Genomic DNA, 24,122 nt, shown 5'->3' with positions numbered 1-24,122 from the left:
GAGAACATAGACTTTATTCATTTCATATAAAAATGACACAAAAACTTTTCAAAAAAAAAAAAAGTTGAACAGGTGCTTCAGGTAATCTTCACAGGGACAAGAGCCAGCATGCATCGCTAACACGACCCAGCGAGGGTCGTCGCACCTTCACGTCGTCGCCTCAGTCAGTTCACATCTACTGCATGCAAAGACAAACCTGTACAGTGAACCACCAGCAGAGGCCGGGGTAAGCCTGGGACAGACCGCTCACCCCTCACACTCCTCCTCCCCTGCACTCCTCTCTTCCTACATCCCCGACTCCTCCTCACGCCTCCCCCCTTTCCCCCCTTGTCTAGCTTTCCTTTTTTCAGTCTTCTTTCTGACCCTTCATGTCCCTGAGCCCTCCTTCTCTGATTGGTTCCAGACGTGCCACTGAGCTCTTCTTGCCGACTCAACATTCCACAGCTGGAGACTGCACACACACACACACACACACACACACACACACACACACACACACACACACACACACACATGCAGACACTTCAACTTACTCCCTCTCCTCCTCCCTTCCCCCTCTATCTTAGTCCAACTCACGGAGCTGCTGTTTTTTTTTTTCACAGCAGCTCAGTAAAACACCAAAAGCCTCAGACTGAAAAGGCTCCAAAGCATTCCTCCGAGCAAGGAGACAGAAATGCACTCAGAGGCAAGAGCTGAGGGCAAAAGAAAAATGCTCGAGGAGGCAAAAGAGCTCTGAAAAATGCGGTCATTACGCGGCGCAAATGTGAAATCTCTAAATGAACAGAAAGAGGTCCCATCGTGTAGTGAATTCACTTTAAGACATTCTTTGGCTCACATATATACAACGGTGTCATTCACATGAGGGATGTTTTTCTTTGTGGGGCAATGAGAGGTTCAAGTCTTGGCAATAAAAGTAGGAAAGTTTCCAAATATCTTTACCAGCTGTATTTAAGTCAAAACATGTAGTGAAACCTGCATCATTTAAAAGTCAAATATCCGATAAAACGATAAAAAAATACAGAAAAGTGAACTGCGGCCCATAAACATGATGAGTCAGACAAATATCAAATTGCCTTTTTTCTTGGTGCATACAAAGAGAATTAGGCTACCGTACTTGTAAATTGCTGAAACGGCTCCAGATGGTGGCACGAAGAGCCAAAATAAACAAAAGTGTGGAATCACAGAGCAGCGACCGTGCTTTAAGAATAACGACGAAAAGGCAGCGGCTAATGTTGAATTAGTACAAGATAATAGCAGAAAGTGCCTAAATGTACACAGGGACGCTGAAAGTCTGATCATTTGATGACAACCTTCAGTCCGGCAGTACCAAAAAGACAACGTGGTCCGTTTGAAGACCACCTTTTAATACCGAGTCCTCTGCAGAGCTTGGTATTAGTAATGTGCACAGTTCTAGTGTACTGCCCTCAGACGGTGTGAGGTCACCACTAACAATGGTCCCTGTCACCTTCCACACATTCACATTTGGGCTTCCTCCTCCTCTGCCTCCCTGACAGCCGGTGCTGACGTGTCAGATCGGAGAGGAGGAGAGAGGCAGGCTCACAAAAAACCACACATGCATCATCAGTAACAGTTCTCTACAGCTGCACAGATGATGGCGAATCAACGGGAAGGACGCGAACACGAGGAAACGACGGACACAGGTAAATACTGTCATGGCAAAAACAAAAATAAAATAAAGAAATAAACAATTAAAACGTTTGGTCCTGGAGATGACGGTGACTGTGTGTGCAGAGGACAGAGACAAATGGTTTCAGTTAAGAGCTGATCTGTGGCTGCGATGGTACTTTTTCTTTTTTTTGGTTTCCTTCAATCAAAATGGGAACAAGAAAGGAAATATACACCAGGCAAAAATTTACTCTGGCACCAAGGAAGACAGCGAGGAGTCATTTCATTAAACCGACTTTATGTTGAACTTTTCCAGCTGCGATAAAACTAAACTCCCAGTAGATCCATTTATGGCCTTCATGAAGCTTTTGGGGAAAAGCTGTACGTACGGAAGGATCTGATTCGTCTGGAGAGAAACTGCTAAGTCTTGGCAAACGAGGATTGAGAAGGCGGGGATTCAATTTAAAAACTAAACATCTGCTGCGCTCTACACAGCCCTTCAGCACTTTAAAAATCTTTTTTTCTTTTTTGGTTTCAAAAATCATAAATGCCACAATGTGTGTCAGAGTCAACGCATTGAAATCAGCCTCTCTGGTGTCAGCTTTGGTCCAGTCCTGGTTTGGCCTGTCCGGAGCCGCTCTGCTACTCTGGCTGCTCGTTCAGCTCCATGTCAGACACCAGGATGTTCTTCTCAGTCTGCTCCGCCAGGCTGGAGTTGGTGCGGCTGTAGCGCGCCCCTTCGTAGGACCCCCGCGAGCCGACAGCTCGCCGGCGGTACAGGTAGATCACGCCGACGATCAGCACCACCAGCACCAGGCCCGTCACGATGACGACAATCAGGGTGGAGAGGTGTTCGCCATCCGCTAGGCAGAGGCAGATGGAAGTCAGGGTTAGTCTGAATAATTCGCTTTTTGATGCAGAAGTTAATTGTAAGTGATCAGAACTTACATGTTACAGCTGAGGTTTCAGTACCTGCAAAAGGAAAAGGGGACAGCTGGTAAAAAATCAGTATTTGGCACTTGATCCTACCTACTGGGTAAAAGCGCTCTCGTGTGTGCTTACTGCGAGGCTGCTTGCAGATGACTCCATGCGTGCGATTTCTGCACGAGCCCGGCTTCCACAGGCCGCTGTTGCTCTGGATCCAGAAGCAGGAGTTCGGAGACAGGACGGAGAAGGCGACGTCGTGCGCCTCCCAGTTGCTGTACGTCATCTCCGTGTCCTCGCTCCACACTAGACCTCTACCTGCAGCACACGCACAGTCAGAGAGGCTTCAGACACGCTCAAGCAGAACTGCTTGTTTAGTTTTATCTTAAGGAGAGCTAATTTGTTATATCATGCCCTGCCTGACATCTCTGTTCAGTCAGAGGTTTCCAATATTGGATTCCGTTCTTCCCATTAGCTTAGCAAGCACATTATTTCACTCATATTATCAAATTGCACTGACAGATAATGATGCAGTTTAAATAAATTAACTTTCCCGAGATAATGCACCTTAATTTATCATGAGAGAAACTGTCTTAATCAGGTTTCCTCGACTTAATGAATTGCTTCATAACTACTCTCAAAAAGAATTCATAATCAATTAAAAATAAAACTTATTAAATTAGGAAACATAGCAAGCAGAGCAAGATAATTTGACTAAAAGCAGCCTAAACTTAATAAGGCTGGAGTTTAAAAATCTGAAGGTTAAGAAGTCTGCTGCTGCAGTGAGAGATGGAAGAAGAGACTGTCTGAAGCAGCGTTACTGGACCTCTCACGCTGATGCCCAGCCAAGCTCCATGTGCCTGTTCTGCACTGCTCTGGATGTGTTCCCATACAAATCCGTTCTCTGTCTCATCCAAGATAGAGAGAAGCTCTGCTCCCACTGGAAGAGAGAAAAACGACAGAAATACACTCAGATTGAGCAAGAGAGACACGGGAATTGATCATGGAGGGAGATTCCACGTCGGTGTGGCCGGCTCAGTGAATGACACGTCTAAATTTAGCCGTATTGATGCATTTTGTCAATTATGTTTGCAGAGAGGAAGGTCAGAGCAGTTGCATTTAATTGGCTTTCAATTCAGTGTCATGAGCTGTTCAGTATGGGCGGCACCGCAGGGGGCTGAGCAGGATGGTGGAGGGGTGTGGGGACGCTTCTGGAGCTCTTGCCTACTTTTTTTACAGGACACGCGAGCGTCCTGCTGCAGCTTCAGGCTTTGCAGGTTGAAGGCGTAACAGTGGTTTCTGAAAGGCACCCACGCCCAAACTCCAAGAGAGTGGGGGCAATGGCCGGGGTAGATCCACTGGTGAGTCACAGGCTCGTCTGGAAAAGGGGAAAAACAATGCAAATTAATTCGAAGTTACGGTTACCGAATGCTGAGTAATAACTGGGAAATTACAGTTAAGACGGTGTTGTTTGTGCATTTGTGCCACATTACACACACACACCGCTGATTTGACAGATAGCAGCCTCCAGTTTAGCATCACAGGGAGTCATAGTCCACTGCCCGGTAGTGGTCATGTGACCGCATCCAGCCATCTGAAGTGGCTCCCCGTCTTTCCAGTTTGAATATGAAACTTCTTCTTCACCCAGCCAAGTGAAGCTCCGTCCCTGAGGATATAAAAAAGTTGCATTTCACTGCAGTTTCTCTCAGTTTGTACTGTTCTAGTGTGAGTGTATTCATGAATTATAATATGATATGAGTTAATGGGCTCACTCCGTAGTTGTAGAGGGAGATCCAGGCGGGCCGGCGCAGGCTGTTGATCAGCAGTGTGAGGTAAGCCTGCTGGTAGGGGTTCTTCACCGTGGCCAGGGTCCCATTCAGAGATTCACAGAGGTGCAGGGCGCCGGTCCAGTCCAGACGCTTCTCCACGACCCGGTACGTCACTCCACCCAGCTCCACAGGCTTTGACAGGGAGGCAGGGATGAGGGCCGGGGCCGGAGGGAGACCCGAATCTGAAGAAACGACAAAGTCGCGCAAGGTGACTTGAGTCGACACACTCCTGCTAGTGGCGCAGATATTCTCTGCACCTTTAAAGCACACTGTTGTGATTATTATTCAATATCATACCTTGTTGCCTTTGACAGATGAAGCCATTATTTTCCATCTCGCAGGCCCGGGAAGCCCACATGCCGGCGTTCTTCTGCGGGTTCCCATGAATCATCACCACACAGTTTCCCTGAGAGGTGACAGTGAAATCCTCAGAACAGGAGCACATCCAGGACAGAAACCATGACATGTGTGTGATGGGTGAGTGTTGCGAGTACCGGGGTCTTGTTGTGGTGGGGTCCACTGTTGTCGAGCGGCTCTCCGGGAGCCCAGTTGGTGTAGCTGAGCAGGCCAGCCTTGGCCCACTGGAAATGACCTTTGGAGTCTGAGGTCAGACCCACCCAAAGGTCAACACTGGCATTGTAAAGCAGGGTGGTGACAAAGGCTGTGAGGGGGAGAATGGATTGGAGAGGTGAAACAGGCGAGTACAGATGATAACTCATCGACATTCGATAGAGAGGTAAGTTCATTAACTTCAATCAATCGCCACCTCCTTCATTCTAACTTTATGGCGGCCGTGTCCTGCTGTAATTACCTTGTTCCAAATGATTGGACACCACCGCCAGCACACCTCCTTGCGTTTCACATTTCAGCTTGGCTGCAGACCATGTGACGCGGTACGTCTGATCGAAGACTCTGAAACACTGCAGAAACACCGGCTGTCATTGCTCACCGTGAAGAAAGAAGATGGTGGTGAACTCACTTGATGCATTCTAGACCTCCTGCGTCCTTCTCTTGCATAAAGCTGGACTCCTGGTGTGTTGTGGCTCTACCTTGTGCTGATAGGAGGACCATCCGTCAGGGCAGCCTGCGGGCGGGTGGGGGGTTGACGGAGTTGGAGGAATGGTGCCCGTGACATTTACTCTCTTACAGATGTAGGGCAGGTCAGAGTGGCACTTCTGATCAGCCCAATCCGCTGTTGAGGGGGGAGGGGGGCGGAAAACAGAAGTTCATGTGTGTGCATTTGATTTGGCCTCCCTCCCTCCCTCCCCCTCTCCCTCTCTCTCTCTCTCTCTCTCTCTCTCTCTCTCTCTCTCTCTCTCTCTCTCTCTCTCTCTCTCTGTTCTTACCTTTGCTGGCAGACAAATAAACACATCTGCGGTCACGGCTCAGTGGGTGTGGCCTCCCAAGAGCCCAGGACACATAATTGAGCACAGAGTGGTCAGACCAGCGGAGGCGGCCATCATTCTCGTAGGTGTGCAGCCCCAGCCACCAGTTGTCACCCTCCACCTTCGCCATCTGAAGGTGAGAGAGAAACTGTGAGAAGGCGTGCGGAGGCCACAGTCAGACTTTTAATCATGCAGGGCTTTCCTGCAGAATTCAGACACCGTAATTACACAGGTTTGTACTTGTTAGGTATCTGTGACGGCTTTGCCCTCATAAAGCTAGACTGTCTGATAAAGTGTGAGCAGTTGAATGCATATTTTGATTAAATATAAAAACGATAAAGTGATAAAGTGTGCAGTGCCTTGCGTAAAGTGTTGGCCAGGAAAGCTTCCTCCTCAGCCGAGTGGACGGAGGCTAGGGAGGAATCGAACCAGGAGCAAATCCTCTGGGCCTGGTCCCAAGTGGTTCGGTGGTCAAAAAATTTATACTCAGCCTCCTGGAAGCCAATCCACTCTGGTGAACTGGTGCCTGACAGATGAGGGAAGAGAGAGCAAGGAGTGACAGTCATGAGACAGAATAGGGAGGTTTTGAAATAAGGCCCCAAGGAAGTAATTTCAGAACGCTGAGAGAAGTTCAAAGCTAAGAAAATATGACTGACCTTCAGAGACTTCTGGTTCCTTCTCAACACTACCTAAAAACACACACACACAAGGGAAACGTGTATTCATGACATCCAAAATGTCAGAAGCCCAAAAGGCAATGAATAACAAGGGAAGGAATCTGGAGACATTCAAATCAGAGGGTGATGCCCTGACATTAGGAGCTGGAGGTGGAAAAAGGATTCCTACAGGAACGGAAAATGTGCAACATGAAGTAGAATAGAGAAGGCCGGTGCTGCCGTACCTCTGGGGATCTTGCAGATCCAGTCTAACTCAGAGTCACAGTGCATGGCCAACCAGGTCATAGTGCCCAAGTCCGCTGCAGCGCACTGTCGGATGTTGTAGTAGTAGCGGCCGAAGTTCTGGTACGTGAACTGAGACGCAAGCAAAAAGGCAACAGATTGTGTTTCAAGCATTTCTCTGCACAGCAACAGTTGGCTCGCAGTTCGGACGCATCATGTCATTACTCACAGCGAGTCCGTCGCTCCACTTCCAGCTGCCGTTGTCCATGGGGTTTCTGCGGTTCAGTCCGATCCAAAACCAGTGCTGCTCGTGGTCCTCTGACTCCCTGCGGGCCACATCATCATCGTCACCGTCACCACTATCATCACATCACATCACATCACCCTGTCAGAGGTGCACACCCACCCGAAGGCCTCGTGGAGGACCTGCAGAACAAAGTGCTCCTCCTCGGGGCTGCCGACGCTCAGCAGGTTGGCTCCGTGTCTCCGGCAGAACAGGTGAGCCTGCAGCCAGCTCAGCTTCTGCTCCAGCTGGGAGGAATGAAACACCTGCACGCAGGTGATGAAGGTGTGATTACAGTTCAATTAAAAACACATTACCGGTGTCAAATGAGTATCAGTAGTACTGCAGTTACTATTGGGAAACATCACTCACACTAAATACTTGGTGCAGTCTTCTTATTACTTGTAAATGCACAAATTTCAATTATAATTTTGCTGATTCTACATTGAATTTCATTTAGGTATTACCATAAAATAACATTAACCACTGATGCATTGGAAATATGTAGCTTTTTTTGTTAAGTTAAAAGGTATTGTTTTGGTATTGGCACTGAAACTCACTTATCGTATTGCCAATACATTTAAATACTGTAAAATTAATAGATAGAATTAATTTATGCACACTATATGAGCTTTCAGAAATGCCAAATGTTGCAAATATGCATATATGTATACGTGTCCATGCCTAAATCAGCTTAACAACTGTCATCCTTCTAAAAAGTGATCACATGAACATCTACAAAGGCAAAAGAAATACACTCAGATGCACTGAAATGAGAGAAAAGTTAATGAATTTTTCAAATATTAGCCAAGGTCATTTTAGTCCAAGACTGAATGAATCAGTAAATGAAAACCGGGGTGTGAGTGAAATGAAGAGACACTTCCAGCAGAGCTCTGACGGTGTAAAGGCTGTGAAAGCCGCTGGGATGAACCTTGTAGCAGTAGCGCAGGTTGCTGTTGCTCTTCCAGCCGCTGGGACACGAGCCGCTGAGGCTCGGCGTGGGCTGAGGGGCCGGGGGCTCGGGGCTCAGAGACGTGTCCTGGTTCTGGCGGCAGATGAATTTCGCCTTTGATGACGCGCACTCCCTCACCTCCCACAGACCTGTTGCGAAGCCTGTCGCCATGGAAACGCAGCCGCCGCCGTGGACGGTGACTGAAATAGATGCAGGGTGAAACGTAGGTGAGTGGAGAGAGAGAGAGAGAGAGAGCGAGCGAGCGGATACACTGATGAAACGAGTGGAAACAGAGGGATGACGTGGAGAAAAATAACGCGTGGAAAATGTGATTATACATGTCTTATGAGACAGTTATGAGCGCTGAATCCTGCATTAAACTTTCCTCAAAGCAAGGACGACATCTCCTGTAATCCCCCGTCTGGGCTCTCTTTCTCTAATCTCCCTTAAGGAGCTTCCTTATGGATCATATGGTGGCCTATATGTGGTGGCACTGTTCTATTTCATCATACTATCTAAAAACATTATAAAACGCTGCATGCAGGAGCTTAAAATTCTTTCAACCTGCTTATATGATCTGTTTTGTTCTCATATATGAATGTCCACACGCCATTATACATGTCTATGTGATGCTTTTCGCCATAAGAACCTGCAGATAAAGTTCAAAAGTGTCAGAAAAGTCCTTTAACCAGCCAAACCTCCTAAAGCAACAAAGTGCAGCTTCAGTCTGCGGAGAGGTCAGACAGTTCCTATCTTTGGACTCGAAAGCCACAGGACTCCAACACGCCTGTTTTTGCGCCTGCAGGTCTGGTTTAGAGGCTCTGAAGCTGAGATGAATCCAAAATTCACGACTTTTACAAGGAGAATTCTGCTGCCTCAACCCTGTGGTGTGAAATGATGCAAACACAGTTTCAAATCTGATTTTGATCCACCGAATTTAAATCAGAGCGGAGTTCAGGCGGCTGCCCTCTGTCCGCTGATCAAAGCTGCTTTACAGCCACGTTAGGATGCAGTTCTGAATCTGAAGAATAAAAAAGTTGCTTCTTTGTAGATTAAATTCAAAGTTGACTCTGGTTGAGAACAGGCTTCATGTTTTGGGCTGTTGAAAAACTCCAGCTATTGATTAGGTGCACATTTGATGATCCCCTCAGGGAAGTGAACTCAACACAGTAAAAAGTAAATCAATCTGCAACTATTTTGAAAACTGATTAATCATTTCAGTCATCTTTCAAACTAAATCCTCACTAATTCTGCAGTTCCGGCTTCTCAGATTTGAAGATTTGTTGCTTTTCTTTCTTTCATATCTTCGCAAATTGAACTGAACATTGTTTATAGGAAACATAAACAACTTACGGATTGTTAGTGGATGAAGAAAGAACTTGTTTTTTACATTAATATGTACAGAATCTAGCAAAAACATGCAAGTATACATTATGAGGTGTTAACAGATAAAATAGATCAGCCTGGAATTGAATGAAGTGCCATGAAATCCGATTTCCCTTGAACATCACATCATCCACAAGCATGATTACAGTCTCTCTTTGACCAGAAAATATGATCCAAGGTGATCCAAAAATCATTCACACACTCATTCAGACATGAAGCATGCGACCCACCTGGCTGGTCTCGATTCCAGTTGGTGTAGGACACTTCATCCCCACTGAGCCAGTGGAAAGAGTCGGGGCTGCCTTGGTCATTGAGGCCGATCCAGAAGGAGTCGTCAGAGCGACCGAACACCAGGCTGTTGGCGAAGGCCTGCTCGAACCTTCGTGGATTTAAAAGAACTTTTAGACCAGCAGCGACAAAACATACTGTGAAGTCTTTGCGTGTCTCAGGATGTGTGTGTTACCTGTTTGTGATGGTGACGAGGGCGGCTCCGTGGTCCTCACAGGACTTCCTGGCCTCGTCAAAGGTAAGCAGATCTTCTCCAACCCAGTAACAAGCTGGACTGTGCCACTTCCAGCCCTGAGAGGACAGGAGAGGAGAGAAAATCTGAATCTGGATGTGCATTAAAATCCACACAGAGGCAGACAGCCGTGCAGATTTTTGCATAATGTCAGTGTTGGTGCGTTGTGCAGGGAAGGAGAGTGCAGCATTTCAAGCGTCAGAATCGCTTTTTAGCATTCAAAACAGAAGTGACTCCACTTATACCAGTCAACTGTATCCCAAACGCAGAATAAAAAGAACAAGTCTCGGCACGCAGAAATAACTTTTCCCTGGCCTCAATCCCTCCTGCCAGCTCATGTACTGTAGTCGTGGACGTGTACAGACGCAGAGTGCAGCCAACACGCAGAAGGTCAGAGGAGGTGACATTTTGCATGAGATTGATAGTGAGAGACAGTTTGTATACAGCTCTGTGTGAATAAGCTCAACCTCAGGCCTTTTGCACAACCACGTTTGGCATCCGGACAAAAACCTCAAAGATTAAAACTGCCAGAGAGGTTTGATCTGCTCAAACTCACGTCTCCTCAACACTCTTTGCTGTCCTCCTTCTCCCTGTCTTATACGACATGTTCCCGAAAACACGTAACACTAATGAGGCGTACTTCAGAATCAACTCATATGAAGTAATAGCATGAAACGCTGCACATGATTTCACCCATCATGCATCATGGCTTTCTAATCTCCCCAATAAATTACACAGAAGCTGAACATTATGTTCAACCACGTGTCCTTGATTTTTTTTAAAAAAGCAATGTACTGCATTTTTTGTAGGTGGAAATAATCCCATTAATTTGACTTTTTTTATGCAAAACACTGAAAAAACAAAGGACAGATTTTTCTGGAGCCCTAAGCAGCAAAACAGCAATGTCTTTCTTATGTAAAGTACTATATTTTTAATTAATTAATTATTAACTGTTTTTGGTCTCTACCATCTTCTGATGGAAGTGTATCGCTCTTTCCTCGCTGGCTGTGTCTCTGTGGTCTTTTTGGTGCACGGCGGGTTTTTAGAGCTGAACACTGTGAGAGCAGCGACAGTGAAGCGAAACAGTTAACAGCAAATAATGAGCTGAAACTTGTTCTGAAGCTCAGTAAAGCCGAGGGGAGCTGCAGATTCAGCTGACGGCTCTTTGTCACATGGTTTCACATTCTCATTTAATACTTTGTTATTGTGGAAATATCAATTATCATCTCAGTGAGGGGAATCTTTTGATTTTGCTGTTGTGCCTCCAGGAATTATAAATTATTAATCGCAAAACAATTACCTGAAAGAGCTCCTGGTTTCAGTTACTGTAGGGGCCCCCCGGTGACTGAGGGGCCTCCAGCAGCTGCTTACTCCCGTCTGACTTTCTCATTTATTTGTTTATTCACACATGAGTTTAAACACTAGTGTAACCAGCGACTGCTCCAGCGATAAAGTAAAATTCGAGCAATGAGCGATCCGTTCCAGATTGAGTAATGGGCCCGGCGCTGGATGGGATCATGGTTTGGAGATCATGTGGTGAAATGCTGCTGAAGCGGTCAGCAGGCTTTCTGTCATTGTTGTTTCACATGTTGCCTGAAGTGAGCTCATGTGCTCGAGACGCAAACCGCACCACCGCCGGCCCCCGCGGCGCACGCCATGCTAAGTGACCCCCGTCGCATTACCACCCATGCTGGCTGGCTCCCCGCGGAGAGGGGTAACGAATCATTGCACCAAACAAATAGTCCGGCCACAGAAAGATCTTTGTTGAAGGTAACAGCTGAGGAACAGCACGACTCTCAGCTTCGGATCGTTTACGTCATCAATCAACGCCCGGCAGAAATATAACATGGCTGACGGGCGAAGACGCACAAACACACACTTTGATTTCTTTTCTCGTCACGCATTGCTGCAAAACACTCAAGTAAATTTGCAGCAAATGTCAGGTAGAGACACGCCAGGTATGAGGAGCTTAAAGTCTCACAATGGATCCTCCAGAAGGTATTTAATTCATGGGGGTGGGGGGGTGGGGGGGCTGTAGACTGTATACACTTTGTGAATAAAGACACAAACAACATGTCCCACTTTGAATGCCTTTTTTTTTAATCTATTTTGCGTTTTGTTTTGGTTTTTTTGGGCCAATGGAAAAGTACAGTATGTGTTAAGCCAAGGGAAGAGTGTGTGTGTGTGTGTGTGTGTGTGTGTGTGTGTGTGTGCGTGTGTGTGTGTCTCGAGGCTTTAGTTTGGTAAACTTCCCAGTCTTAACGGAGTGATTTATATTACAGTTACAGACTGGGGGCGGACTGGTGGATTAGTGGAAGGGTGAGAGGTGGAGGGGAGCTCTGGGAAAAGGGGTCAAAGGTGAAGGAAGGCTGAAATATTTAGAATGATAATAATGCTCCAAGCAGCCCGAATAAAAGCACTGAAACGCTGCAGGAGATCTGAATATGGAGTGAAACTGTGAGATATAGGGGAGACAACAAACACAAAGTTCACATCTGGTACAGAACCGCAAAAAAGTCATAACCAGTAAATGTCAGGAGGAAAACCAAAATGTGTAGCGCTGAATACAGAGAGAGAGAGAGAAAGGGAGTAATACTTGTTTGCAGTCTCGGTGCTGCGGCTTCCCGTCACTCTTTGTTCCCAGTTTCTTACAGATGGAGGGCAGAGTCAGATTACAAGGGCTGTCATCCCAGCGGCCCTCCTGCACACGCAAGCGAGACACAAACAGAGAGCGAGAACACAGCTGTTCAGTAAATACAAGCCGAGGAGACTCGGTGACAGCGAGAGGCCGTTTCTGTGGGGCCTGGGGGTCAGCTGAGGGTGCGGGGGGTCACTCACCGCTCCCCAGATGGAGACGCAATCTTCTTGAGTGTTGCGGAAGTTGTTGGGTTCAAAGGGGTGCCAGTAGGTGAAGATGACGGGCGTGTGGTCGGTCCATTGGAAGTCCATTTGCATATTAGTGTCATGGAGCCCAATCCACAGCTGGTCGATGTCTGGTGGGGGACGCGGGCCAGCAGCCGGGTTACAAAGACAATTAGGGAACACAGACGCAGGGTTAAAATAAGACTGCGGCTCCAGCTATGACTTTAATATGCAACTGTCAAACTTTTCCATGAGGTTCAATAAAGACTGGAGCAACTCCATGACCTGAAATTATAATTCCTCTATTCATGCGCTGTTTTTCAGCTCAGGGAAAGAAACGAAAGGGCCTGGTTTCCGCTACATTTGCTCCGGAGGAGTGGGCATAAAATGTAGGAAAACAGCTGGAAAATACCAGTGAAAGGAGTAAATATTTTACCTTTTGCAAAGCTATTTATTTATTTATTCTTTTCAGGAGGCATGGCGGAAACGTCAGTGCATTTGGCCCCACTGCGCTTAAAATAGACACTGAAGAATAGAATTTAAAAAGCATTCAGATAGATCGGTGCGTGAACTCTTTGTGAACCCAGCGCACTTCAACATTACTTACACCTCCTTTCTTTCTGTTTCCTTTCAAATTTATGCAGAAAAACATTTGAATGCAGTTCAGAGGAGAAAGCATAAAACACTGAAAGACGGACAAATCACCTCTCTTCAGGTTGCGCATGATGAACTCGAGCTCAGGCAGGGTGTGGATGCTGACCAGGTTGGCCTCCATCTTCTGACAGGTTTTCTGTGCCGCATCCCAGTCGCTCTTCTCTGAAGTCAGCTTGTAGCAGCCAGCCTGGAAGGCCTGCCAGCCCACATCACACTCATACTTCTCATCATCTGCCCACGAGTCTGTGGGAGCAAAGCATTAAAACCCATTCAATGGCTGCAACTGCTCTATTTCACTTCGATGGAAACACAACAGTTCGGGAGCCTTCACGCTCACCTGTCGTGAAGGGGTCCAGGGTGGCGTTGGGCCTCTTCTTGCAGACATACGGCAGAGCAACAGAGCAATCGCGGTTTTGCCAACGACCGGAAGACTCGGTCCTGATCACAGCGCAGTTCTCCTCCTCAGCGTGGTTTGGCTGTTCTGAAGGTTGAGATGAAGAAAAAAAAACCTCTTCAGAGCATCCCTAATGCCAAGGTGCCCCTGTTCAAAGCATTTCACCTCCAAACGGTCGACACTAAAAGACTGTGGTTGCACTGGAATGCCGCCGTGTGTGTGTGTTTGAGCTCAGAGCAATGCGTTGCTCATTCGGCCTCCTGTGGGAAATGGATGTTTATAAAAAGATCACAGGTCCTTCAAGCTTTTAAAAAAGACACAAGAGGTGTTCACAGTCTAACCTGTCTCCCAGTTGAGATATTTGAGCGGTGAAGAGTCGGCCCACTGCCAGCCTCCGTGGATGTCCAGGTCATTGAGGCCAATCCACAAAGCAGCGCTGTAACCTGTCAGTAAGCCTGAAACAGCACGACAACACGGCGAAAGCCTCTGTAACCTCCGTTTGCTCAGTGAAAACACAGAATAACGCGCTTCCGCTTAGTCCAGTTAGCCACGATTTTAACTGTCAGCGCTCGATTGGGTGGACGACACAGCTGTTATGTAAGAAAAGCACAAGTGTGGCCTGATATCGACACCGGGGTCATGCCCAAAAATCAATGCTCCCGGTTGAGAGAGTGAATGTGCACAGCAGATACAAACAAGACTGATGCTGCACAGCTAATTTCACTGCACTAACTCGCCAGTGTCTAGGCTTGACAGACATGACAACACACTTCAGGGCATTTAATCGTTCACAACTGGACTTTGTCAGTTTGTCTTGGAAGCCAAGACAAACTGACAAAGTCCAGTTGTGAACGATTAAATGCCCTGAAGCTTACAATGACCTGGATGAATGAGAATATTCACAGGCATGACAAAACACTGTAAAAGAATTAAGAAATCATTGCCGATTTGGACAAATCCTGAAAATCCAAATTATCTTTTATCTTTATTTTTTATGTGCAGGGATGAAAATCAATGATTTATTTGAGCTCGCTGCAGGTTTTATTGCTCAGACAAACTGCTGTTTTCAGCGAACAAGCATTTCAATGATGCACAGTGATAATGTCTAATGTCAGACAAACAGCCACATTTAATGTCACGAAATGGGTTCAGGCTTTTTAAGCTCCACCGCTGTGTCACAGGTATTTTTCTACAGCGACGTGTGCGCACTGACCGTACCGTTGATGTACGTCTGCTCATGCAGCTTGGTGATGCTCAGCAGGTCTGCGCCCTGCTGCTGGCAGCTGATCCGGGCCTCGCTCCATGACAGCGTAGCCTGGAAGTTAAACTGGTAACAGCTGTTCGTCACTGGGTCAGTATCCCAGAATGTCTCACAGCCGCTGCCTGACAGTGAGGGAAGGAGATATGGAGTCCATTAGACCAGGGGAGAAAGAGGGGGGACGTGACCATACAGTGAACAGTTGGGGGAGAGGGAATTGTGGTGAGGTTTGCCGAGTTTCTGTCACCAGAATGAGCTGAGAGATTTAAGAACACAGTCCTGAACATGCAGGGCCATAACTCACTCTTGACAGGACAGAAGCCCCAGCGCTCATCCTTGCCGTAGTCGTAGGTGGTGGCACACCAGAGGTGGCCGTCCTCGCGCCCGATACTCGTGCAGTTGTGGAACCACTGGCCGTCGTACAGGAAGGGCAGATAGCAGGGGCGGCCGTGAGAGTTCCCCTGGATGGTGTAGATCTCTGGGGAGCAGAGAGGGCAGAGACTTCAAATCCCCTGCATATGGCCGGAAAGCCGGCCATGCTTGCGCTGTCTCATGTTGTGGCTGTGAGCCGCGCTGAACTGAAATATCTCATGTGTTTTCTCAGCCGCTCGTATCATCAAACACATGGTCCAAACAGAGGATGCTGTTACAGTCAAAACGGCAGAGTCAAACAGTCAGCAGAAGGAAGAGCAAATCGGCAGGTTATTAGGCCAACTAAGCAGCTTTTATCATAAACTTGAACTCTGAACTCTGAAAAAAGGTTCAAGCTAAATATTCATATTCCAAAGCAGGATCTTTAAGGCATTACATGCAATTTTTCCAGCTACTTTAACTAAAAGGTCGCTGTTGTCCACATTCCAACGTGGTGGGAAGAAAAGGGCAGCAGAGAGTGAGGGCTGGATCTGCGGTGTTACCAAAACAAGTTAGGCCAACGGAAAGTAGGGCAGACATGTTAAACGAGGGAGGAAAGATTTCTGACGCTCCCTCCCTGACGTCCCTCTCTGCTCCACCGCCGGCTGCCTGCACTGCAGTCGCCTCTCGGCTGACTCATGTCAGAGGCATTCCTCTCCGGCTGCGCGTCGACTTCACAAAGAAACTCGTGAAGATCGGCACTTGAAAGCTAAAAATGTCAATGCGGCCGACTCCCCCGCCACAAAAAAGTGGAAGAGATTTAAGAGAGGAGGGATGAGGAAGAAGCGAGGGGAGGTTTTCTGGTCTTCCGTTTATGGCAGATCTGGTTTTAATAGCAGTCAAGCAGAGCCTGTTAACTGCAGACTCGCACTATAGCTGAACAAAAGTGACATTTGATATCGGCAAGAATGGCACTGACAACGGAAATGAGGCTTAGCTGTGAACCGCCGTGGTTAAATTTAATCTGGACTGAAAACTATATATAAATACAAATATACTGGAGTGCAAGGACGACTGTGTGTTTACCGGAGTTTACAAACACCAGCCGTGTTTTCCTTGGCTTTCTGACTGGCAGACAGCCACTTGTTCTCAAAGATTCCCTAAAAGCAACATCTCGCTGGATCCATCTGATCAGATACAGCTGTGGCATCCACATCAGTAAGGCTGGCCCACAGAGGCGTCACAGCACACGGTGACGGAGCAGCTCGTCGGGTCACAGCTGGAGAAGCGAGGGCCTACGCTGCTCGAGTGGGTGCAGCATCTGTAATCCCATTTCTGTTTTCCTTTGTTCAAATTTCAATCAAAAATAATCCAGAAAAAATCATTTACAGACTCAGTTATCCATGCAGATTAAGCTAAGTGTCTGTCTATTATATTGTCTATAATATTCTATGTTTCTGAGGATTAATGGTTTTAAAAATCTGGAAGTGTAATTATTCAGCTCAGGTAAATACTGACGTCAGTCTGAAGAATCACTGCTGATGATGCTTACGCTGATATGTTTTAGAGCAGGGGTCCTGCACGCCGCCATGCAGCCTCCATTTGAGCGCCGAAGGAGAGGAGGTCGAGGAGGAGGAGGAGTTCCAAAGTGAGGGTGAGGGAAGGTAGTTGTTGAGGCTCTCCAACACCTGGCCACAGTTCCAGGTCCAGCGCACTCTGGGGGGCTCGCGGTCGCAGGTGTACACACCCAGAGGAGACCTGTCCCATTTGGAGGTGAGGTTACCAGTGGTCACGCCCAGGCACAGCGAGGAGCCCAGGTTGAACAGGCGACCCCGGGTCACCCACTTCCAACGCTGGTTGGCTGCCTCACAGGAGGCCGACAGGACCAGGGAGTGATCCCGCACCCCCAGGCACCCCTGGGCACCCTCATGGAAGAACGCGAACTCATCCGAGTCCAGCGGCGCTGTGCAGAGAGAGGGACACAGCGGCATGGGTCAATAACGCTGATGAAAACAGGACTCCATGTTAGCAGCTAATGTGACAAGAGAACAGGTCAGAGGCCGGATCGATATCTCCATTAATGGAAGCAGCGGCGGGTTAGAACGAGCCTGAGCTGAGGCCTCTGATACCCCCCCATTATACACTTCAGTGTTATTAATCCTCCATACATCCTGTCATAACCCTGAAGTCCTGTAAACACATTATGTGACGGCGCTCTCAGCAGGAAGTAATTGCAGAAATGTCATGCAACAAACCCTGAAAAGTGGTTGCACATGTTTGTAACACACGGTGTGTCGACGTGCACCAGGTCTCATTCACCCAAATCCCAAAGAATTTGGCCTGGAATTACATCTCGTTCTCTATGTTTTGTGGTGTCTATTTCTGTTTGGTTTGACTATGAGGAGAGCAGCAGCTGGTGGTTTTGGGGGGGGGGGGGGGGGGGGGGATAAACATATAGGGATGTTTAGCGTGAGAATATGTGGGGTGACTCTCACACATCTGACTCCAATAACTGAGCGTTTTAACAGGTCACAATTTGATTACTGTGATGAAACTGTAATGATCCTCAGGGGTGAAATGGGCAGTCAGCCTTCTCACGGCTTCTCACGGCTGCCGATAAAGGCCGCTGATGCCTTTATCGGCATTACTTACAGTATGATTGAGCTATAGGTGCCTGCAAGGTGTTACCCACAGAGCCCTGCAGCGCTCTCACACACACTCAAATCATATGAGGTTATCAAAAATATCAGAATGACAACAGAATTACTCCAAAAAATGTTGACTTGAATACATTCAGAGCAGCTGCCAGCCTCAGTGAGTTGAATTTCAGGAACAAAACCCAACAACCTTTCTCAAAAAACAAATGTGGTTTTCCTTCATTCCTTTTTTTTCTTCTTTCTATTTTTTCTTTAAGGATTCAGAGATTGGAAACCATGAAGCCGGGACTGTGAATATAACAGCGTGCGGTTGCGAGTCTGTGTGAAGGAGGGAGAAAGAAAGGCAAAGAAATACAAGTCAGGAGTGTAGGAGTGAGTCTAAATTAAGGTCCTGTTGAAATTACTTTAAAAAAAAAAGGATCCCAAACACATGCATAAGCCCCCTGCTCTCACATCTGAGATTCAGAGGAGAAAAAGTGAGACCCACAGCATTCCTACTCGGCAGGCTCCTGTGAGAGGCCAGGAAGTGGGGTGGCTGGGAAAAGATCACCGGGCATCTGGCTGGAAAACACAGCTCTCCTGTGTGGACGCGATGCCTCGTTTCCTACCTCTCAGCTAAAACCCTCCTGTGCTGCTTCTACACACACACAGACAATGGAGCGTCATCAGGAGCTCCAGAAACATCCCTGTAATCTGGGGGAGATGACCGACACGCCCCGGCTCTTGCACTCGGGCTTGCGGCTGTGTTTCTCAGAGGCAGCGTTAGGGCGCAGAGCGTGGCGGCAGGCTGGTTCGGCGTTAGTTTGGAAACGCTCTGCACGGTGCAATCAGCTGTAATCACCACCCTGCCCCTCTTCTACAGCCATGCATCTTACAGCAACACCCAGCTGTTAGACTCGTGTGCTGCCACTCCATTGCTTTAGACATGAGATCAGAAAGTGTGTTTCCTGACAGGGATGCAAAAACTCTTAAATCTTCCCGTAAAGAAATGATAAACTTCTATCCAAACACTGCTCCAAATAACACAAAACACCTCGGTTACTTTTGGCACGAGACAATCTTTCCATGAAGCTGTTATTCTAGGCAGTCCTATTAATGCAACACAAACCGGAGCTGGATCAACTGTAAAAGAAACGCCAGCAGAGACCTGCTTCTCTGGAAAGTCACTGTCTGGCAAATCCATTGAGGGTCGTATTAAAGGGGGGAAACATCAGTGACTTCTGTCAGCTCTTAACCTGCTGATTATTCTCTTGATTGATCGCTTGGCCTGAACAGCATAAGAAAATAGTGAAAAACGTCCAAAAATCACAATTTCCAGAGGCCAATAGGCAAATATTCGCATTTGTGAAGATAGCTGGTGAATTCTTGGATCTTTCTGAAAAATTAATTGAGTCAGTTGTAAAAATCATGCAGAATATTTCGAGCTCATGTAAAAGGCTCCACGACGGGCTCGTCCTCAGCTCTCTGTTGCAATTTAACTTCTCTGCAATTTCAGGGTGACGTCCACCACAACAGACAATAAAATGTCGCTGCGCTATAATCTTAGCTCAGGATTTAGTAACACTTGTCAGTGCAAATCAGACCCTTTGGGACACTTGAGAAGCCGGACTTACACAACGCTGAGTTGTTAACCAGGCGAGACACACGTCAATAAATCAGTCTGATGCCATTTTGTCATTTTCACAATGGGAATTAAAGCCATTTATAGAGATAGACCACAGCTGCAGTGTTGCCTGTGAGAAGATTTTCCCCACTAAAACCCAGCCCAGTGAAAATCAGCACTGCATCACGCTCTGAATTCACTCCTGTGAGCGAATATAAGCCCACAATGACAATACGAGACGTTCCTGGCGAAAGCTTTTGAAGCAGCAGACAACCTGAAGCTGAAACTCCAGATTCAAAAAGAAGTTTTAATTCCAGTCTGGAGGCGACACAACTGGATGTTTGATGTGAGAAAACTCCCAGGCAATCAGAGAGAGTGCAGAATTCCAGATTAACTTTAAGCCATTGAGCCCTGTGAACGCTAAGCCACAACAGCTCTCCTGCTGTGATCTCATCCTCTTCTTTGCCCTGTCACCCCCTTTCTTTTTCTTTTTTTTGCAGGGCTGAAGACAGTTTCCCCGCTGAAGAGAGAGGCTGAAACCCACGGCCAAGAACAACCAGCAACGCTCGCCAAGAGAGGCAGATATTCCCAGAACCTCCACCTCCTCAGTACGGTCATCTGTTGGACCAGGTTTGAGGACAATACTTTGAAACGTGGGTGAGGAATGAACTGCAAGTCTTGGCTTGAGAGTTCATCAAACTTCTTCATCTCACACGTTTTGGTGAAGCGTGCGCGTGAGTCATTGATGCTGCCGGATAATTAAGACTGAGAGGATTGTTTTTTTTCTCCCCCCATTCATTTGTTTACTCATAACTAATCTGGAGTTTGAGCAAAAATTCCTCTCCTGTAACCTTTCTTTATTTTGACAGATGGCCGAGATTACAGAAACAGGCCTTAACTGGTCAGTGTGATAAAATGGCAACCAGCAAACAGGCAGGAAATTCCAGCCTGTAGTGTTTGTTTTTTTGGTGTTTTATGGTGGTCTGGCCTCTGAAGCCACCGAAACTGTGGATAGGCTTCACCTCGTCTGGGAGGCACAGGAGAGCAGAGAGACGGAGCATATTTGCATTTTGCAGCCACGTTCAGAAACAGAGCTGACAGGAACCTCTTTGAAAGTGCGTAAAGGAGCCAAAGTGGGAACGAGCGCACGAAGCGTTTCATCATTCCAACACTTACACGCTGCGTAATGGGATAACGACTTAGCACAGTTTGAGAGATATCCAACTATGTGAGAAATCATCTTGATAGGTGTTTTGTGTGAGATCAAGCGTGGCACCAGAGGACACCGCAGAGCTGGAGCCGTCCCCATCCATGATAAATGACAAACGTAGTTTGAAACCCCACACCGCGTCATGCCCAAATAAACTGCTGCCTTGCAGTTCTGCCAGTCATAAATCAGGGAAAATTATCCATCATCTAGCGTACATTATCACAGTGCACGGAGGTTCCTGACAGGCGGAGCTGTTCTTCATCAAAGATATTTTCGGTGTTAAACTCTGCTGGCTGGGATCTGCAAAACAATTCACATAACAAATCCAAAGTGACAACATTTCATAAAGCGAATCAACAGCGCTCAGATCCCTCTGCAGCTCGTGCATTTGGTCCAAAAGTGACTGACAAGGGATTCCCAACTGTTGGCAACAGGGGAATTTGATGGCAGATGGGTGCAAGTCATTTTAAAATTAAGAAACTAAGCCTCGCCAAAAAGAGCGGCAGATTATTGAGGATGTGTGTGTCACAGAGGAAAGAGTGGGAGCGTAAAGCCACATAATCTCAGCATTTTAATCTATCTTCAAGATCAAACATTGAGGTAAATGAATGTGTTAAGGAGCAGTATGATGGCATGATGATGCTGGAAAATCCCATGTGGTAACTTTAAACCCTTCTGTGGATTAAATGAAAGTGATCTGAACTGTGTGGTTACTCATTTTCATCATGGCTGACCAGAGATGACAGCCTGAAGTTTACTCAGATTCACAGTATTTACACTTCAGTTACTTGATATTGACATTAACTTCTTTCTCTCGAGGCCAATATCCTTTTCTGAGCCAAAAAAGAGCTCCTGCTGCAGTCCACTTCACCGCCTCTATCACTTCACCGTGCAAGAGAAAAGCCACTCAGTACAGTCAAACTGGTAAATTCAGATTTCCTGTTGCAGAAACACTTGAAACAGTAACGATGAGCTCATAATTCATGAATCATAAAACAAAAATGCTGCAAATATCCAGCCTTCAACAGCAAACCGCTCAGGTGGGTCATGGCATCCCATAACATGTAATGGTGTAGTAGCTGTTCAGGACTGGACTGAGTGTTAATTGCAGCCTGTAACAGGATGTAAAGGTCACATCTGCCCGCAGGGTGCCAAATGAAGCGCGTCAGCTTTACAGTGCAGCCTAAAAAAAACCATCCGGTACAATAACGGCACAAAAAGTCAGAGAAAAGGTGCGATCCTTTGCAGCTTTAAATCAACTTAACACATAAACAGAAATCACAATAGAGACAGTGAGCCAGCAGCCCCTTCCCTCCTCCCCCCTCGTTTTTCTCCACATCTGGTTCCACTCACAGCTCGGACTTTTGGTTCGTGGCATACCGAAGCACCAAATCCAGAATACGCATCAAATATCTCTCAGAAGCGGCTTTAACGCACATTTTCTGCCTGGAAGTCGTTTTAACAACATCAGCATGCACGATCGCTCACACGTCTGCCCGCTTTTTCGACTTTTACGTGAATGAAATCAAGCGAAAGTTTGGATTTTTTCTCTCTCACCCGTGACGCTTCTCTCCAGTTCCAGACTAAAGATGAATAAATATAAAGTGCATTTGTAAAATAGAAGTTGCCGATTTGTCCATGTTCTCCTGGACTCCTTGTTTCGGTGACGGTCGTTGCCTTGCATGCTCACAACACACGCACACACACACGCTGCAAGAAGGAGGAAAAAAAAAAAAAAAAAAAAGCAGCAAACGGGAAAAAAAAGTGAAGCCGGAGCAACAACTGCTCCAGCGCGCGCGCTCCTCCGAGGACGGATGATGCAGATTTGACCGCTAGAGCTCCGTCTGCCTCCGTCAGATGAGACTGAAATGAATGGAGCAGCGTCAACAGTATGTGTGTGTGCGTGTGCGCGCGCGTGTGTGTTTTTATGGTTCCCAACATGAGGTCCGGGGACCTCCAAGAGCCTGTTACAGAACCCCCAGCAGCAGCAGTCTATGGAGGGCTGGAGCAGCTAAAACAAATCAGAAATCTGAGGATAAAAAAAATAAAAAATAGATTTTAAACCGCAGTTTTCTTTTCTTTCTTCTATTTTGCTGCTGTCATTGTTTCTTTTACAGGTTTTTCTTCTGACCACAGATCACACAGTTCAATAAGCGACGTCCAGGCTGACATGGCAGAGCTTTATTTTAAAATCTTATTATATTCCTATAATATTTCAGTATTGTTTTATGCCTTTATGGTAATCTGGTTATTGTTATTCATTTTTTAATGGCTTCCTTTAATAGCCACGTGGAGGCTTGAAGGTTAGCAGTGATCTGATTCAATTTAACTTAAATTGCAAAGACACAAAAATGCATACTTGATCCAACGCTGTGGAGCTGACTCCTGTTTCTAGGGATGCCTCTGGGTGGGCTCCTGGAGAGGATACTGCTGAGATCCTATAGGTGGGAAAAGACAAAGAAACCTGGAAGGGGGTAAATGAGAGGAACGTCTTGCCAGATCTGGACCTTAATTGAGCTTTACCAATGGACTTTCTAGTCAAACAAACAGTTTGAGCATAGGGTAGCTCATACTGATGTGCTACTAGAAAACCTTATGCCAAAGATCGAGGTCAGGTCATCTGGTCTGAAGCTGTTTGTCTTGGAGCTGTGAACTGATCACCACCTGGTGGTGACTTGGATCAGATGGGTGTTGAGGAGGAGTGCTCAATCGATCTTCGCGGATGGTTCTGACGACTTCATCGGACTGTGACCTTCAGGATGCACTGGGGTGGTTTTTCGGTTGGATATGAGGCGGACAGGATGAGAGCCACCACCTCAAAGGTGACAGGATGAGGAGGATGGAGACAGGATAAGGAGCTCTGCCATCTGGAGAGAGCTGCTGCTGCTGCTGCTCCACATCCAACGCAGCCAGCTGAGGTAGTTTGGGCGTCTGATCAGGATGCCTCCTGGCTGCCTTCCATTGGGAGTTTTCTGGGCATGTCCAACAGGAGGGGGGCACCAGGGTGGACTCAAAACATGCTGGAGGGTTTAATACATCTTCATCTCACTTGGGAACGCCTGTGGATTCCCCAGAGGAAGCCACAAAACATTGTGTTTGTTGTTTAGCCTGATGCCACTGCAACCCAGCCCTGGACAAGCAGCAGAGAACGGACGGATGGATGTCTCCGCCAGATACTGATGGACCACCTTCCATACATGCTTACAGTATGTGTCACGTAACAGCAACTCAGTGTCTTCATAGATTACATTCACCTTGTGGCCTCTTGTGCCAGTATAATATATTCAACATGTCCCACAGAGACAAATGAGAGCTTTTTCAGTGGTGTT

The 24,122-nt window shown here is 46.9% G+C and overlaps 1 protein-coding gene across 1 annotated transcript; it reads right to left on the bottom strand.

Annotated features, from left to right (window-relative positions):
• Positions 1–2,140: 2,140 nt before the first annotated feature.
• Positions 2,141–22,670, bottom strand: mrc2 (mannose receptor, C-type 2). Its single transcript, XM_070981899.1, has 29 exons — positions 22,351–22,670; positions 16,876–17,286; positions 15,277–15,450; positions 14,933–15,097; positions 14,056–14,169; positions 13,658–13,801; positions 13,372–13,563; positions 12,643–12,797; positions 12,401–12,505; positions 9,748–9,863; positions 9,515–9,663; positions 7,878–8,098; positions 7,070–7,212; positions 6,893–6,989; positions 6,666–6,795; positions 6,421–6,453; positions 6,124–6,290; positions 5,726–5,894; positions 5,429–5,571; positions 5,191–5,299; positions 4,874–5,040; positions 4,677–4,785; positions 4,323–4,561; positions 4,054–4,216; positions 3,779–3,928; positions 3,377–3,490; positions 2,689–2,868; positions 2,575–2,598; positions 2,141–2,489 (listed from the first exon to the last, which is right to left on the bottom strand). The coding sequence occupies exons 1-29, from the start codon at positions 22,475–22,477 to the stop codon at positions 2,269–2,271; spliced, it is 4,431 nt and encodes a 1,476-aa protein (XP_070838000.1). The 5' UTR covers positions 22,478–22,670; the 3' UTR covers positions 2,141–2,268.
• Between the last annotated feature and the right edge of the window lie 1,452 nt (positions 22,671–24,122).

This window comes from Chaetodon trifascialis, chromosome 15 (assembly GCF_039877785.1).
Source record: "Chaetodon trifascialis isolate fChaTrf1 chromosome 15, fChaTrf1.hap1, whole genome shotgun sequence".
Taxonomy (NCBI): domain Eukaryota; kingdom Metazoa; phylum Chordata; class Actinopteri; order Chaetodontiformes; family Chaetodontidae; genus Chaetodon; species Chaetodon trifascialis.
This window is presented reverse-complemented; position numbering and strand designations above follow the sequence as displayed.